The 18,666-nt window shown below is 51.2% G+C and overlaps 1 protein-coding gene across 1 annotated transcript in view; it reads right to left on the bottom strand.

Moving 5' to 3' along the window:
• Positions 1-18,666, bottom strand: part of CSMD2 (CUB and Sushi multiple domains 2) — a 565,161-nt gene that overhangs the window by 256,977 nt on the left and 289,518 nt on the right. Inside the window, exons 7-9 of the mRNA XM_059686241.1 lie at positions 9,093-9,167; positions 3,678-3,765; positions 2,914-3,038 (exon numbers count right to left, since the gene is read on the bottom strand). Of these exons, the coding sequence (XP_059542224.1) occupies positions 2,914-3,038; positions 3,678-3,765; positions 9,093-9,167 (288 nt within the window). The remainder of the gene's footprint in view (positions 1-2,913; positions 3,039-3,677; positions 3,766-9,092; positions 9,168-18,666) is intronic.

Raw genomic sequence — 18,666 nt, 5'->3', positions numbered from 1 at the left:
GGACAGCTGGTCTAAGCTCAAACCCAGGAGCCATTGCCTTCGCTCTCCCTGAGACGATCTAGGGGAGAGAAGCAGGGAGGAGGGAGCGGCAAGAAGGTGAACCTGCCCTGAGAACCCCTCTCCACTGCCATAAGTGCTGGCCACTCTCTATAACGTGGCTTATTTACATTTTGCCATCACTAAGCAGGGGAAGTTCTGGTTTCCCAGTTCACAATGAGGGCCCTGTGGCTCAAACAGAGATGAAGGAACCTGCCCAGGCCAGCAAGCTAATGGGGGCAGAGTTGTGATCCAGATCAAAGTCCCTGTGCCTCCAAACTGTGCCACTGCAATGTGATCTGGAGACAGTGAGGGACAGGCTTTTAAAAGACCCCGCACGGGCGGCCGCTAGAGGCTGTGGTGGGCCCCCAGGCGTGGGGAAGCTAAATCCCAGTAGTGTTTAGCAGTTTAAACCAAGCCTGTGTGCACAAAAGCCTCAGAGCCACACGGGGATGTTTCTACACAAAAGCTTGCAGTCCACTGCCTCATCTAGTCCTTGCTGTAATGTCACAAAGTAATTTTCTATAATCTGCCTTTAGCAGGAGAAGAAGAGATTCAGAGAGGTGAAGACACTGGCCCAAGGACAACTAAAAAGTGGTAATGGTTGCATTGGAACCCAATTTCCCTGGCTTGGTTTTCCATGATTCTTCCCAGCTGCATAGTGGCAGCAGATAAAATGAGAAGGGCTGTGAAAAAGCTTAGCCCAGTGCTTAGTTAACAGTGTGGCAGAGTTCAGAGTCCACTGGGTCAAAACCACTGGAGGACTTCAGTGGGACACGCAACACATCTGGAGAAAAAGGTGAGCATATTACTCAACTGGGAATTTCCTTCCAAAACACCAGCCCTTGGGCATATTCATGTAAGCAACTGCCATTACTAAGAGAACAACCTTCCTTCCATGAGAAGATCTTGGTGAGAGATCAGATCTCACCACTGCTTAAAGGTATCCTTATTCTGGCTGATCCTCAAAAGGAATTTGAAAACAATAGATTGGTACAGGGTCCCTGGTACTTCAGATTTGATAATTCTGTGTCTTTCCACACAGCTGGTGTCTGGCTCCTTGGAATTGGAGTGCTCAGCTAGTCAATATTCATTCATTCAACCATCCATTCAAGACATGTTACTGACCCAACTGGTGTGGTTTGCTGGTTGGGTGGTCATGGTTCGATTCCCAATCAGGGCACATGCCCGGGTTTTAGGCTCAGTCCCCAGTAGGGGGTGTGTAGGAGGTAGCCAATCAATGATTCTCTATCATCATTGATATTTCTATCCCTCTCCCTTCCTCTCTCTGAAATAAATAAAAAGTATACACACACACACACACACACACACACACACACACACATATATATATATATATATATATTATTTTATTTAAAGGAGAGATGACATGTTACTGAATACCTACTAAGTGCCAGGCCCTGTTTTGAAAACAAAATAGAACTCCTTGCCCTTGAGAGCTTATGATCTAGCATGATGATATCTGATTTCTTGTGTAGCACTCCCCAATTTATAAAGGTTCCTATATCCACAACTCCATTTGACCTTCACATTAACACAAGATGGAGGAGGATAAGTACCATTATTTATCTTTACCAGTAAGAACAATGGCCCCAGGAAAATTAATGATTTGCCAAACTGCCCATGGCCAGCTAGTGGGAAAGCTGAGAGTTATACCCAAGAATTCTTTTTTCGTTTGATGTTTAAAAAATATTAGCTAAGTGGAATCTTTGAAATAATATAGCTAAAATTAGTGGGAACTCAAAGTACATTATTCACTGATGATCACAGCCACCTGGATGCTGAGTGAGAATGAGTAAAACGAAGTCACATTTGAAATATGTTCAGAACCCTCTTCCAGATGACTTATCAACCACTGAAAAAGGGAGTGGGTTTCCTCAGTGTGGTCACGATCAGAGTTCTTTCTCCTGGACCCCTTACTCTGCATGGATCTCACAGTAATGCATGTGCCTGCAGAGATGCAAAAATCTCCCCTTAAACCGGAAGAACCCAGACTGCAACTTTATCACGGGCAACACACCTTCTCTTCCAATGGGGTGCTCGAAAGAGCAGCTGTTGGCTGCGTTTACGAACTCGAGTGCTTATTCCTGCACCAAGACTGAGTCCGGGCCATGTGCACAAACAGCGGAAGCAGAGATGCACAGACTGTAGGGAATTACAAGCCGCCTCCCGGTGCCCTGGGGAATGAGGCCAGGGCTTCTCTAACAGAAGCAGCTGCTGCTCTGTCCTCACAATGGCACACACTCAGGTCTGCAATTTTAAGATCGTTTGGGGGATGAGGGCTTGGCCAGCCCAACCTTGGTACATGTGTCATCTGAGGACATGAGTGGCACGGTCCTGAGAACAAGGTGCCCAGGTGTAGGGCTAGAACAGAGGAGCCTCTGAGACAGGTCCATATGCTCTGCTCAGCTAAGAGCACCTTCAGAAGGGCAGGCCTGTTTATTGCCGAGTATGTGGAGAGAAACATACATTGAGATTCAGGAATCAGGATGTACATGTGTTATAATGGAGGGATTAAAGGAGACATCATGAGGGTGACTCCCCTTCCTATCTAGGTATAGGGATAACATCTGTGCAATGAGGTAGCAACCTATTGTATATGTACTCCCCATTAGATTGAAAGGTCCATGCAGGGCCATGGTTCTCTTCTCCACTCATGGATGTCCTCAGTGTAAACCTGACACAGGGAAGGTGCTAAATAAATGTAAGGGGATCAGTGAATGAAGGCAGGATCCCAGGTCTGGGGAGCAGTGAGAGTGGGTTGAGCCAGCCTGGATGGGAGCCCCGGCCGCAGGCTCTATCCTCCACACCCAGCCCAGCGCTCTGGCCAGCCTCCCTTTCCCAGGGCACCCTCACCTCGGCAGACCGGCCTGTGGTCACTCCAGGCCGCAAACATGTCGCTCACTTTCATACAGGTGATCCGCTTGGATCCTTGCAGGTCATAGCCCTCGTTGCAGGTGAACTGGACGCTGGATCCTAACCTGGGAGACAAGGTGCGTCTGTGAGCTCGATCCTGGGCCCGCCCGGGGGGCCTCCTGCTTCCACAAAGTACCACCTCAACCTTACTTCTGTTCTGGCCCTTGATCGTTCCAATTTTATCACTTAAATCCCCACTGTTTTGACCACTGAATGGTTTTAGGATTAAGTCAAAAAATGACTTTGTGAGCAAAACAGTAATCCTCTAAGTATCAATTAGGACAGCTCAGAGTGGGTGGATGATACACAAAACTAATAAAAATCGAGAATTAGGGGAAGAAGCCTGATATAAACCTTGTGTAATGCACCATCTTGGGGCCCTAGGGGCTCCCAGGTTATCAGAAGCACAAGCTGCTTGTTGGCATGGCATTCCTGGCGACAGTGGTCCTCTGTAGCCTAGGGATTGGTTTGCAGGTGACACTATAGTCTACAGCTCTCCCCTTCCCCTTCAGGCAAGGGCGCTATTCCCAGAACTGGACTAGGAAAGACTGTCAAAGGCCATAGAACTTCTCCAGAAAGTGTCTATTCCCGTATCTGCACCATCCTCCGCCCTCCACCTCCTGGAAGACCAGCCATCCCCTTCCTTCCCCACTGCAGCCCATCCCACCCTCCTTGCAATCAGAAAGTTCCCAAACATATCTTACCTGAAATCCGAGCCTAGTCTTTTGCCCCTTTCAGGTATGCCAGGGTCTGGACACATATTATGCCCTTGGGACACACCAATCTGAGTTACTACAAGGCAAAAACAGCACATACAGAGATGGGTGACCACAGGAAGCACCGGCCGGTGGTGTCTCGGGGGAGGGACCCAGAGACAGAATGAGGCCCTGCTCCAGTGGGGCTGGGTGGGGCTGCTGGGGTCCACTGGGTTTGGGACTCCTCAGTGTGCAAGCTGGGGAGCTGCTTTTGACAAATTCCTTTGGGAAATCCATCGAGAGCATGTGGGTACCCCAAACCAACAACCACCAGGTCCCTCATCCCGCACCAGCGGCGGAGGTGGATGGTCCACAGCCCCGTGACCTCCCAACCTCGAGCTCTGGATCCGGGGGTGGTGACTCTAGATGAAATGAGCCCCCTCCCCCAACCTCAGCCCCAAATGAAGAAATGACTCAAAGAAAGTTAAATAAAAGGTGGATGTGTGATCAGAAACGGTAAAGAATGTAAGAGAAAGCTTCAGTCTGAAGTTTCAAAGTAGAGACTTTTGCTCAAACACAGATATTTCTGCTGAGAAACCTCTTCCCATCAGACACTTCTCAGGCCTGCCTGAGCAGTAACCAGAGCACCCCCATCCCCATGCCCCTCGCCTCTGGCCAAGGGCCCCGGCGCAGAGATGACGCCTGTGGTGGTTCCTGGCAGGTGGTGCTAGGCTCTCACACGGGCCAACGCCAGAGTCCTCTTTACAAAGACGATGTGCGCAGGCCTCTCAGCTGAAGCAGAGGCTTGATCAGGGGGCATCGGACACACACAGTTTGTTTTCTTCCGATTCGTGGGAGGCTGAACACTCTCTGGTCCCTGTTGTTCTCGAGATGCTCATACTCATGAGGATGGAACCCACTCACACCCTAGACCCGCCGTGGGCAAACTACGGCCCGCGGGCTGGATCTGACCCGTTTGAAATGAATAAAACTATTGAAAAAAAAAGACCGTACCCTTTTATGTAATGATGTTTACTTTGAATTTATATTAGTTCACACAAACACTCCATCCATGCTTTTGTTCCGGCCCTCCGGTCCAGTTTAAGACCCATTGTGGCCCTCGAGTCAAAAAGTTTGCCCACCCCTGCCCTAGACTCTTGGCTCTGGGGACCAGGAGTGGGGGCCGGGCTGACAGCCTGGCCAGAGGAGTTCCACTCAAGGCCTCCCCAGTCCCATGATCCCAACAACACCGTTGACACCAGGGGTGACAGACAGTCTGGAATAACATTCCTCGAGTTGGCCCATTTCTGTCCCACACTCTCAATGTCCCACAATATGAGCAAGGTGCTCCATCACTCACTCGCTCACTCACTCACTCATTCCTACACACGAATACACAAAAAGCATTAACTGAGCACCTACTGTGTACACAGCCCTATTTTATATATCATGGGGCATGTCAATATCAGATGCCAGATATGACCTGTCCTCAAGGAACTCCCATTTGAGTGAAGACATGAAACACGGAAACTAACTGTGAAACAGCCTGGGGAATTGATGAAAGATGCAGCTGCAGGAAGATTCAGAGGGAGGACCCATCTCATGGTGCTGAGAGAAGCAAGAAAGACTGCCTGGAGGAGGAGTTATTGAACATGGACCTTCTGAGAGAGCAGAATTTAGATGCACAGTGACAGAGGAATGACAGCTCAGGCAGACAGACAGGCATGGAGAGCGAGGTGGAAACACAGAAACAGAACTGGGGTTTCCCAGTGTGACCAGAACAGGAGGAAAGGTGATGGGTGAGATGGATGAGCAAAAGGTGAGATGTCAGAGGTCAGACTTTTAAAGGGTTTGAGTCTGATCCTGAAAATGACAGGGAGCCATGGAAGAGTCCTGAGTGTGGGAAGTGCAGGGAAGATCTGGATTGCGCATGAGGTGCAAGATGAGTTAGGAAGTTGTGTGATTGTCTGGGTCAAAGACAACAAGAGCCTGGAAGTTGGGACAGACATGGAGTAGTGAGAATGGGCTTGGCAAAGAATCACCTGGGCTCAGGGAAGACTGGGGGGGGGAGGGGCTTCGGGGAGGGTCGGGGGGGGGGGGGAGGAAGCAGGGGACTTCCTGGCCAAGGGCCTGTGAGGAGCTGCACTTCAGACTCAGAGTCTGAAGCTCATTTCTATAGTTAGAAGCCTGGTGTAGACACTGTTCAAATCTCCAGGCATCCCAGGGTATGGCTGGCGAAGGGATCTGGGAGTTTGGACATCTGCTGTCTTCTCGTTCGTGTGGCAGAGCTCATGGCCTCTTGGGTAGCTTCCCTTTCTCCACCATTCCACATCACCAGGTTAAATCCACTCACTCCCACTGGACTCTTACCCCTGCTCCCCTCCCCTCCCTGGCCAAGCCTCTCCTCCAAAGCTTTCACTTGCTAAACTTAGCAATGTCCCTATGGCCACCAGGCCTCAGGGTCTGGATGATAAGGTGGAAATGCAGCCTCCAAAAGCAGAGCAGTTCCTGCCTCCCAGAGCCTCAGTGTTGCAAGCTGGGGCGGAAGAGAGAACTGGATCCAGGATCCCCAGGGCATGGGAAGGAGAGAGGAGGCTCTGTTCTGAGATGAGGAGGTCAGTCCGGAGCCACACTATACTTGTGGCTCATCTGCTGGTAAGCCAGCCCATGTGTTCCATCCCTTTGAGGACTTCCCAGCTAAGCTCTCACCTTCTTTAGGCCCTGCCTACTCCACCCTGCCCGTCGATCACACCCATCCCGAAGTCCGAGACCACCCATCGGAACCACACAGCCACCTGGTAGCACATCAACAATGGACAGGAATGACCTGCCCCTTTCTTGCCCTCTCAGTCAGCACTGACACCACCCAGTGAGCGGAGTGGAAAGCTAACAGATGAAGATGCTCTGGACCAGAGGAGGGACTCTGGCACAGCCCACCCACCAGGCAAATGGAGCACACCTGCCACCCTCCTTACATCAGCCAGCCCGAAGGAAGGCCCAGCCACCGTCCAGGAAGTTACGAGCCCAGCGGGGAGCCGCCCACACCCCACTGGTGTCGTCTTCCTGGGAGGACTGAGCAGACCACAGCAGCCCCATGCGGACTTTAGGCTCCCCAGGCAACAAGCAAACTTAGGTTGCAGGGAACAGTTTACTGCCTGAATACAGAGGCAAGAGGCTTTTCCCTCTCTTCCTATAATTCCAACCTCCCCTGCCTAATCAAAACCAGCGGCTGTGTTTGCGGCATTAATTTGCTTTTGGCTGCAGAGAGCAGAAGGAGAAGGGAAGGTGAATCTTACTCTCACCCTGTGAGGACCCCTACGGTGAGTAAGAATCTGAAACATGCTCAGAAAGGTGATGCTTCTATCCAGAGTGAAGGGAGGCATGGACACGTGGGTGGCCAGAACCGATGGCGGAGGATCCATGGTACCCACGGACTGTCTGATGAAGGCAACAAGCAGGGTCCAGGATATGTAAGTGGAGAAATTCAGAACACCTGTCCATAGGGCATTTGAGCAAAACACATAGGGTCAGATACCTGCATACACTTGGTTACCTGCCTCAGAGGCAGCTTGAGTCACACAAGGAAATCTCAGAACAAAGACCAGTACCTTGTAACAGAGAGATCCCCCCGCCCCAAATAGTTTGCATGATTTCATTAGAAAAAGGTTTATAAATCTTTCCAAGGGAGTTCTGGGCACCTCGGAGTAGCAATGAAAACCATGGGCCCCCTCGCCCATAGAATGCACCCACAGCATCACTGTCACTGTTGGCCAGTTCATGACCTCCTGAAGTCCTAGGCCAAGAAAGCTCATCTTAGCATCCCCAGAAGGAAGAGAGGGTAAGGTTTCGTATCCCCTTTTTACAGACGTGGAAACTGATACATAAGTTCCTGGGGCAACACGGTTACTTGAAGACACAGTGGGATAAAAATTTGCTCTCCCAAATCTGGGCCATTTCCTTATCGTTTGCCTGAGGCTTCAGGGCAAACTCAGAAATTAAATCATGCCTGCCTCAGTTCATCCAGTCTCCTGTGGCCTATGAGGGCCAGGGCCAGGGCCAGGGTTCGAGCCTTCTCTGCAGACTCCTGGCCTAACCCTCGGCTGTCCTGGCTCCCTGCTTCTTCCCCTGGTCCCCAGTCACACAGGCGTACAGCCTCCTGACTGCTCCCTGCCATCCAGCCTTCTCGGGGGTACAATGACCAGATGATGGACCCCAGAGACGGGGAGTGGTACCCTCTCTTGACTGGGTGACTTGAAAGACCACAGAAAAAACCCACACCCAGGCTCAGTTCCACTGGGGTCTCAGGACCGAACTGCCTCTGCCCAGCCCTGCTCCCACCACACACAGCACAGAGCTCTGGGACACCGATGGCGGCTTCCTGTCTCTCAGGAAGCACTGCTTGCACCTCAAGAGAAGCAAGCACATGAGGTGAGATGAGAGGAGAGGGGCAGGAGGGAGGAGAGAAATAGAGGAGGAGGAGAAAGCAGAGAAGGTGAGGAGGAAGGAGGGGGGAATGTGGAAGGAGAGAGGACTGAAGGATGTGAGATGCAGAGGGTAAAGGAAGGAAAGGGAGGAGATAGTAAACCTGAAGGCCAGTCATTTGGGGACCATGAAAGCCCCCCCCCCAACTCACTTCCAGAATGAAAAGAGAGGGATTCTTGGAAAAAATCTCCTTTGCTTTTAAGACCAGCCTTCCAAGTGGCACCCAGAGCCTTCCCCAACCCTTCCTATGCTCTAGCCCCAAAGCCCCAGAGCACAGGTTTCAATCAGGTGTTTCTGGATGACATCCAGCCCACTCCCCAGTGTCGGATGCCCCCCCTTAAATCTCTCAGACACCAACAGCAGGAACAAGTTCCACAGACATAACTGTCCCCAAGCAGAGAGCCCAGCACTGCCCCACTGGCTCAAGAGGCAGGACCCCCACCCTCTAGTCCACTCTTGGCCCAGCCAGGTCCAGGGACCCTGGTGGAGGTTACTCAGCATTTCCCTCGCTCCCCTTCCCAATCTTCCCACGGGGGCTGGAAATGGGGCCCTGCAGACTCCAAGGTCCCAGCTGGAGGTCACTGACTCCTAGAGAAGGAGCCAGAAAAAGGACGGTCTTAGCAGGTGGAAGTGATTCAAAAGGAAAAATAAAGAGAGAAATGGAGCAGTAATGACTCCCTGGACTACAGTTAGAATGGGAAGTGAGGGAGAAAGAGGAGCAAGGAGGGAGATGGGAAGATGGGGAGGAGGAGAAGGCTGAGGACAGGCCCTTGGGCTGCTCACTGGCCACCAGGCCAGTGTGTCCGTGCGCAGAGCCTGGGACGAAGGGAGGCAGGACTGAAGGAAAACCACTGCAGCATCATCTGGCTCCCCCATGGTCACAGCACTGGAGGGTCTGAGGTAAAGCGAGAGGCTGGCACGGGCCAGCGGGCGGACACTTACACACAGATGTCTTCTGGCTATCTTTGCTGGGCATCAGCTTCACACCTCGAGACTTCAACTCGATTTGCTTCTTGACTAGAGAGGAAGCAGGAGGGAAAAACGTTTAAGTTATTGTCTGTGATTAGGGACGGGGCCCTCTGGATTGATCCCTCTCTTGGCTTGGGACGTTCCGTGCTGGGTGAACGCCAGAAGCCCCTCTAGGCAAGGATACACCAAGGGTAGCATTCAAGTGCAGCTGGCACCCAGACCTGAAGCAAGAGCTGCTACCCAGGCTGGTCCTCTGGGCCAGGCAAACAAGGTGACCTCCTGTGCACGTGGGAAGCCCTGCCTGTCGGCTTCCCCACAGATTCAGCCCTGCCCATGCCCCAAACCAGCCCTGACCTGGTGTGTTAGACTGGATAATGGCACCAAATTGTCACCCTCCCTGAATCCACACCCTTTGCCAGGTGACTGGGTCCTCCTTGACTTTGGGTTTGGGCAGTGGCATTTTGGAGGCCTTGACCTGTCCAAAGGCTTGAAAAGTGCCTATCAGATCAGTCTTGCCCCCTGGCATCACTGGGAGGAGATGGGACTGGTCCCAGGAGGACAAGGGACCATTGGAGCCAATCAATACAGCCTACTCCCGCCGACCTATTGTGGGCAGGAGAAGCTGGGTCCTGGAGGCCTTTAGAGGGTGGCGCCTGGCTCAGGTGCTGGCCTGATGGATTGAACTGGGTTTTGATCCAATCACCGAGTCCCGTCTACAGGTTTTTAGGACTTTGCCAAATAACACAGCCAAGGCACCTGAGCCAGAACTCAACTCCAAAGACCACTCCTCTACATAAATCCACCATCTTGGGTGTGACTACCCCAGCTCCCCAGTGCACTCTGCTGGCCTCCAAGGGCTTCGTCCTGTCTCTGGTTAGGTGGCTTGCGGGTATCTATCCAAGCCCAGAGCCCCGTGGCATCTCACAGCTGGCCTCTGCAGGCTGCCTCAGCCCCACTCAGGCACCCAGCCGTGGCAGCAGCATCTGTGACCAGGCACTTCCTAGGCGCCAGGCCCTGGGCTGAGTGCCTTTCCGGTTCTTTATTAACATCAGCGTCCGTGACTCCTTGCTTTCCTCCACCCACACCGCTGCATCAGCAAACCTTTCCGAATCTATCCAAACGCAATTCCATGTCCATCCTGCTGACCCAACCCTGCACCACTTCTCTCCCTGTTGCCATGGCCTCCCATCTTCCCGCCTGCCCCTGTTACAATCTGTTCTCAGCACAAGAGCCAGAGGGATCCTTTAAAACTAAGTGCGACCACATTACATCTCTGCTCAGAACGCAGCAGTGGCAACCCCTGTCTCCTGGAGGGAAAGCTGAGGCCTTTAAAATGGCCCGCACAGACCCATCTGCCCTCCCCACGACCTCAGTCACTCCCCTCCAGCCACGGGCCTCTGTTGTGCCTATAATATGCCAGGCGTGTTTCTGCTCCCGCTGGCCAGTTCCCTAGAAGGCTCTCCCCCTGAAATCCTTATGATTCTCTCCCTTTTCCCCCTGAAGTATTCACGTAAACACCAGTTCCTCATGGAGGCCTTCTCACACTGCTCCATTTAAAACTACACCTCCAACCCCAACTCTCCCTCCCATTCCCTACTGTATCCCCCAAACCTTCTCTCACACACTGTCATTTACTTAGCGAGTCTGTCACCCCGCATTGTAATGTACGCTCCACAAAGGCAGGGGTTTTCGGCTATTGTGTTCACTGCTGTATTGTCAATGCCTAGAACAGTGCCTGGCGCACAGTGGGCACTCAATACTCATTTCACTTGGTCCTTATACACTCAGCCACCTTCACCCGTAGTTATTATACCTACTTAACAGATAATAAAATCAGGGTCCCAGCGGTTAAAGGGATTTGCCCTCGGTCAGCGGTTCTCAACCTGTGGGTCGCGACCCCTTTGGCGGTCGAACGACCCTTTCACAGGGGTCGCCTAAGACCATCCTGCATATCAGATATTTACGTTATGATTCATAACAGTAGCAACATTACAGTTATGAAGTAGCAACAAAAGTAATTTTATGGTTGGGTCACAACATGAGGAGCTGTATTTAAAGGGCCAGAAGGTTGAGAACCACTGCCCTAGGTCATGGAGTAGCATCGGCTGTGTTCTCTGCTGAACCTCAGCATCTTCTCTTGCGACCTGCCCCCACAGCAATCCCAGGCGCACTGTCCACCTTCTCCAGCATCTGCCCTCCCAGCTCAGGCCCTGGAAACTCAGGTAGTTGCTCTGCACTTGTGGTGATGTGCCAATCCTGAAACTAAAGCCCAGAGTGACCAGGTGTGCCAGGGGTCCACCTCCCAGCACCCCTACCCCACCCCGCTCTGCCTGCATCAAAAAGCTCCCCAAGGATTTGCCCCCCGCCAAGTTGCTGTCGAAGCTGAACACCTGACAGAATTCAGTAACTACCACAGAGCCCCTGCTTTCTAATGTGCACTCAGACCCTTTTATAAATGTGCATTACTCTCCAAGTGTATCCAGCAGGAAAATTTCCAATGAACACCAACATGGACCATTATTAAACAGAGGGTGTCGGTAGGGGAGCATGCATTATTCAAGCCTAGCTAATAGAGTGCGGCAGGGAAAATTCCTCTGATTTGATCATCCCAAGAGAACGAGAGTGGTCCCAGCACTGCAAGACCAGGAGCTCTTCTCCCTGAGGCCCAGCATTGGGGTAGGGGTGTGGGGTTCTCTTCTCCCTGAGGCCCAGCATTGGGGTAGGGGTGTGTGGGGGTCTCTTCTCCCTGAGGCCCAGCATTGGGGTAGGGGTGTGTGGGGGTCTCTTCTCCCTGAGGCCCAGCATTGGGGTAGGGGTGGGGGTTCTCTTCTCCCTGCGGCCCAGCATTGGGGTAGGGGTGTGGGGTTCTCTTCTCCCTGAGGCCCAGCATTGGGGCAGGGGTGGGGGCAGGTCTCTGTCACCCAGTGCGGCCCATATGAGGCCAGGTCTGTGGAGATGACTGGGCACCTAGCCAAGAAGGAGGAGGGGAGTCAGCCTTCCCAGTTCTCTTGTTTCCAGTTGTCCTGCACACTTGGGAAGGGGGGTGGGGAAAGGGCCAGTGCCCCATGGATGCCATTCCCGGGGCAAATCCTGCATGGGGTTTCCTTGAAGTTGCTGGAGGGGAACCGGTAGGTGCAGGAGGACATGAGGGGGTGTCATGTCCACAGAGCACACGGCGCACTGTGTACATGTGTCTGTCAGTGCTCACATACACCAAGCAACTCACACATGCTCTCGTGCTGAATGTGAACAGTCAGGGTTCCCAGGCGAGGAGTGCGGGCTTTAACTGGTTGATGGAAATCTTACTAGGTGCATTCATCTCCTGCGAATGATAATGCCTACAGGAGCCTGCCAGGCTGCTCCATTCATCCTTTATATTCTGGTTAATTACAAGACATTTCCCCGCTGCTGTAAAGGTTAGCGGGACACATGGTACACATTTAACTAGAAGAATCTGGCAATACAAATGCCTCTCCAGCCCCCAGCATGAGTTATTGGGCTGAGCTAGCCGGAGACAGAACCTGTGAGTAGAGTGGAGAGGGAGGTCTGACCTCTCTCCAAGGCTCTGGGAATCTCCGGTGGTGGAACCTGCAGTTTCTGCTCTTCCCAATGGATTCAGACTTCCCTCCACAGGGTGATCATGCCCTAACCTCGATCATCCCCCTTCCCCACCACTGGGCTGTCCTGCTGGCTGGAGCACCCCCTCATCGCCTCTCCGCCCCGCCCCCCTCCCCCCCTCCCCCCCACACACACACCTACTCCCTCACCAAATCCAATTCATTCAACCTTAAGAAAGTTTCCAATGTGTACCTTCTTTCCAGGTTCTAAGCCACTCCTGCCCTAAACTCATCATTTCCGCTTGATTTTGTTCACCGATTCAGTCTCTTCTAGCCCATCTTTAAAAACGTTGCAGAACGTGATCTTTTAAAAACTGAAATCTGATCTCCCCTTTGAAAATGTGGATGTGCCCCCTGCACTCTGTCCCTCCTCACAGAGGCCTGCCTCGCCGCCTGGCAGCAGCCTGCAGGAATACTTTCATTACTCACAGTCCTTCTAGCACACTGGCTCCTCATCTCAGTCAGATTTATGCCACGGATATAAAATTCAGTGCAGATGCTTAAGACCTACTGCTTCCAGCTTCAGACCTTCCAGCAGACACCCACGTCCTTGCCGTGGAGAAGAGCAGTGGGGAGGACAGGGATTTCGAAGCACAGCTGGGAAGCAACCAAAGGCGAGGTGTCTGTTGCCAGGTCAGACGCCTTACAGAATAAATATAAAACCATCACACCAGATTTGACCAGGATGCCGCCAACACATAAATGAAGGGCTGTGGTGGCACCACCCTGCTATGCACTGGAATGTTCGGTGGCCAGGGAAGGCTTCAGGCTGAGCAAAGGTGTTCACCAGGGGAAACCAGGAAGGTGTGATGATGCGTGTTGATGCTGTAACCACAAATTTAGAAAGAAGCCCCTTAAACCTATGCTAACCCCTGAAGAGATTGCTCACTTTGCCACAATTCCTGCAAATGGAGGCAGAGAAATCAGCGACATCATTTTTGATGGAATCACAAAGATTCAGGAGAGTGTCCTCACATCATAGGGCAGAAAAACATTGAGTGGTGAATTAGGAATTGAAGGCACAGAATTCAACTAAGAGTCCACATCCCTCTAGTTGAGCAATGCATAAAAAGCTCAGAAAGGGGGATTCTGGGATACTTCTGATTTCCAGTGTCCTGCCCACTGTACCCACTCTGGAAATTGCCAAGGCCAATGCAGGTCTTTGGTTGTAATTGCTGAAGATGCTCTCAGTTCACTCATTTTAAATAGGATAGAAGTTGGCTTCCCAGTCACAGCAGTCCAAGCTCCAGGGTCCAGTGTCACAGAAAGTAGCTGGTGCTACTGATGGTGTGGGGTTTGGAAACGCGAGCTGGTCTCTCAATCTTTAAGATGTTTCGCTCCATGACTTAGAAGAAGTTGGAGTGGTTATTGTGACCCAAGATGATGCCACGTTCTTGCAAGGAAAAGGTGACAAGATTCGAGTTAAGAAACATACTCAAGAAGCCATCGAGGAGTTAGAACGTTACTATGACTGATGGTGACAAAAAACAACTAAATGACCATCTGGTGGAACTTCAGATCGTCCTTGTGCTGAGGATTGCTGGGACAAATGGAGTGGAGGAGAATGAAGAGAAAGTCAAAGACCCACTAAACGCTACAAGAAAGGGCTTTGTCTGGGTACTTTGCTTTAGTGCACTACAGCCCTGAATTCACTGCTCTCGCTAATAAAAAGCCAAACATTGGTGTGGAAATCATGAAACAATCACTCCACATCCTGCCAATACTATTGCTAAGAATGCAGGTGTTGAAGGATTATTGACAGTTAAGAAATATAGGCAAAGTCCTCCAGAAGCAGGTTATGCACAGGCTGGGTGATTTGTCTTTTCGAATAGGGCGGAAGAAGGAAATCAACCCAGCTCAGGTGGTAAGAGGTGCTCTGCTGGATGCTGCTGGTGCGACTTCTTGGTTAACCACAGCAAAGCTTCTAGCTACCAGAATTCCTAAAGAAGAGAAGGGCCCTGGCATGGGAGATGGGGGGCTGTGTGGGGGCGGACTGTTCTAATTTCTAGAATAGTGCTTTGTTATTAATGGACTGTGCAATGATCTTCACAAACTACTTTCGAGAAGTCAGCTGGAGAAAAGGACCGGAGGAAAGGTGTTTCAGGGAATCACCGTGGCCATCGGTTATTGGTTTTAGTTTGCCTTTGCAATGCTGTTCTCTCTCCTGAAATGCCCCTTCCCTCTCTCCTCTCCCCTCCCCTCCCCTCCTCTCTTTTCTTCTATTGCTGGTCTAGGCCTCATTCAGAGGTTATCTGCTCTCTGTGGCTGTCCCTCATCCCAGGGAGAAGTTGGTGCTCTCTCGGGACTGTATTCAGACCACAGAAAGCCTTAATGCACCACAGTGTCCTCTCTGGTTCTCCTGCCAATTTGTCCCATGAGCTCCTATGTCTGTATCCTGTGACAGACACACAGCCAGGCACAGAGAAGGTTTCTGATAATAGTCTGATGACCAAGTGGGTGAATGGTCAACTTTTAGAAAAACATGTCCTTGGAATTCATTTCCTGGAAAAAGGAATGGGTTCTACTCGCTGGTGGGGTGAGGAGTGCCCCACTTTGTGTCCATGCTCTCACTTTTCAGTTCAGGCTCACTCTTGGCTGAATTCAGAAGCCTGGCTTTGTGGGCTCCTGAGCCAGGTAGTGCCAACTCAGCAATTTGTGCAAAGATCCCTGGGGACCCCGAACCTGGAAATGAGGCTGGCTAGAGTTTGGCAACTCAGCAGGCTAGCAGGAGAGGACAAAAGAGTCAGAGAATGGACCACGGGATGCCTGAGGCGCTTTCCGCTCTGGTCCAGACTGCAGATCAGTCAGGAGCAAGAACAGGACAGGTTCAAGTGAAAAACAAGCTTCAGCTTGGTACTATAAACAGCCCCAAGCAGCTCAGCAAATGCAAACTGTTTCCAAATGGAAAAGTTTATTCTGCAGACAACTGAGTTTACAGGACTTCTAGAAAGCCGAGGAGCCAATAGTTTCTCTGTAGAACATCTCCCATCTCCTGGTCACCAGCACTGAATTGACAAGAGGCAGTGAAAGGGACAGTGGGGCCGGGCTAGGATTTGGCTGAAGGGAGGGGCGGGCACTAGATGATGATGATTAGGTCAGAGTGGCAGGCAGAGGGAACACCTCCAAGAAGGAGTCAGAGCTGCCAGCTCGCTCTTATTGCACAGAGTCAAGGTAACTGGTGGGATCTGAAGCTTCAGGGTCCCATTTCCTGAGCATCTACCACATCCCAGATACTTCACCAGGATCTCTTTTAATTTCCAATAGCCCCATGGGGTTAATATTATTCCCTCTTTACAGGTGAGGAGGGTGATAGTGAGGGGTCCCTCACCAGTTGTGATCATTCACTACTGGGGCCATTTAGGAAAGGTTCTTCTCACTCTGATTCCTTGAAGCCTTGAGAAAATCAAGAAAGTAATGAACATTGAGAAGAATTGGAAATGTTCCTGAGGCAGAGGGATGAGCTACACAACCTCAGTGGTCTCCCCAAACTGGAGGAACCTGCGGTCCTTCAAGTCCTGGGGTCCCCAAGTTTAGGTATAGGACCTATCACTTTAACACTCTTGGGTAAATTTCTGCTACACAAAATACATAAAAGAGGAACTACTCTGGTTGAAGTTGGGGTGGAAACTTGGAGTCCCACCCACTCAGCCCCTATCAGAACAGCTGCTGGGAGAACCCTTTGGCCTCGAAGGAACCCACTTTGAAAACCCACTCTTTTGGGCTTCTCCTCTGATGTGATATACATGGGGAGGACTCCCACTCTAAGAGAGGACTGTGGCCCCAGCCTCTATTTTGCCTTGAACCTTTCACATCTCTATCTTTAGCCTATATCCTTCTCTGAGTTACAGACTGGCAGAATAGCCAACTACCTGCTAGATAGTCCCCTGATATCCCAATACTACCCAAAAATCAGTGTGTCCCAAGCAAAACTCATCCCCCAACTGCCTCTGCCCAAGAGCATCCTGGTTAATATAATAATTTTCTACTCACTTACTCAAGCCAGAAACCTAAGGTTCATCTCTGACTCGTTCATCTCCTTCCCCCATCCCCTCTCACTCCCAAATCTAACTAGTCACGAGCCCAGTGTGGTGCAACCATGGGAAGATCTCGTCTGGTCTGTCTCCCCCCCTCTATCTCCATCTAAACCCTGGTCCTCCTCATCTTCTAATTCTCAAAGGCTCCTCACTGCCCTCCCCACCCCATTTTCATTCTATAGCAATCAAAGAGCTTTGGAAAATGAAAATGTGATCCATCTCCCCTCCTGCTAAAAATTTCTGATCACCTCTCATCACCCATGGGATCAAGCCCAACTTTACTGCAGCTTTTCACAACGTGAGCCCTACCTGACCGTCCAGCCTCAGGCCTCGCTGCCCCTCGCTGCTCACCTCCGCTCTAGACTGCGGGCTTTGTTCTGACTCAGTAGATGTTTTCTGTAAAAGGCCTGGGAGTAGATATATTAGGCTGTGGGCCATCCATCTCAGCTGCAAACTGCTCAGCTCTGCCCAGGCAGTGCTATAGCAGCCATACACAATTCATAAATCAGAGAACGAAGCCGTGTTCCCATAAACCCGCATTTATGGTCACTGATATTTACATTTTATACCATTTTCATGTGTCATAAAATCATCTTCTTTTGATTTTTTTTCTTGGACTGTTTAAAAATGTAAAACCTATTCTTAGGAAGACAGGCAGAGGGCTGCATCTGGCCTGCAGGCTGCGGTTCGCCCGTCTCTGCTCTAGAGACACATGAATATTTGTGGTTCTGCAGAGTGCACGCTTTTATGCCCTCCTGCCTTGGCGCTACCTGGAATGCCTCTTTCTACTGTCCGCCTGGCATCTTTCTGAGGCCCATGGTGAAGTTATTGACACTATTTTGTGGGTTCTTTTTTTCGTGTGTGTGGCTTTTCGTAGGTGCCTCCCACAAAACTAACTGCTCCTTTATCTGTAGTCCTGGCCTTTAAGGGCCTCAATTATAGCTCTTATCATGCTGTACAGAACTTACAGACTTGTGTCTATTCCTCTCTTTACTCACCTGCTCTCGAGACCAGATAGTGGTCTGCCTGCACTCATCTCTCTATGCTGTCACGTGGTAGTGCCACACAAACAATGCTTGTTAAATTACACACCATTGCCCACCTCTGACAGCCAGCTGGAGGCACAGCCAGACTAGAACTCAGATCCTCTGACACCGTGTGGCGTTAGTTAAAATTGTGTCTGGCCACGAACAACCCTAAATTCTGACTGGGCTGAGATAGGAATGGAATGTGCTATGTTGTAGGTTATTTATGAATTTAATTCATTGTTTGTTTTCTTTGGGATGATATACTCACCAATACAATTATGAGTTGGTAATTATTAGCTCAGAAGTGATGCCATACATCACCGAGACTCAGATGCCACAAGGCTGAGCACAGGTGAAACGGGTCCTGCGCTGGTGACTCCCCGGGTCCACTCTCAGATGTCCCTGTCCTGCTCAGGTTGCCCAGAGGCTTACCTCTGTGGACTGCCAGAGAGCCAGGGAGCCCACTGGTGAGGCAGGGCAGATTCCCTCGCACAGAGCAGACCAGGGCAGGGCATGTGGGCCCTTGCTCTTGGCTTCCTGTTGGGTTGGCAGCTGGGAGGCACAGCAGGCATGAGGGAGGGAGGGAGGAGAGGTCTGGTTACTAATGCATGGGGCTCCCTCCTCCTGCACTGGTTACTGATTCCTGGGGCTCCCTCTTCCTGCACTGGTTACTGATTCCTGGGGCTCCCTCCTGCACTGTGGGTTGGCAGTGGTCAGGCGCCTGAGTTCTGCTATGCGGCCCCTTTTCAATGGCTTCAGCACTCACTGCTCCCTCCCTGGCCCTTTCCCTAGCCTAACGGTGTCTCTGTTATTTAGTCCCTATGGATTCCTTTAATCCTACCCTTACCTCTGTCACTGGCCCCTTCCT

Source organism: Myotis daubentonii, chromosome 3 (assembly GCF_963259705.1).
Source record: "Myotis daubentonii chromosome 3, mMyoDau2.1, whole genome shotgun sequence".
Lineage (NCBI taxonomy): Eukaryota > Metazoa > Chordata > Mammalia > Chiroptera > Vespertilionidae > Myotis > Myotis daubentonii.
This window is presented reverse-complemented; position numbering and strand designations above follow the sequence as displayed.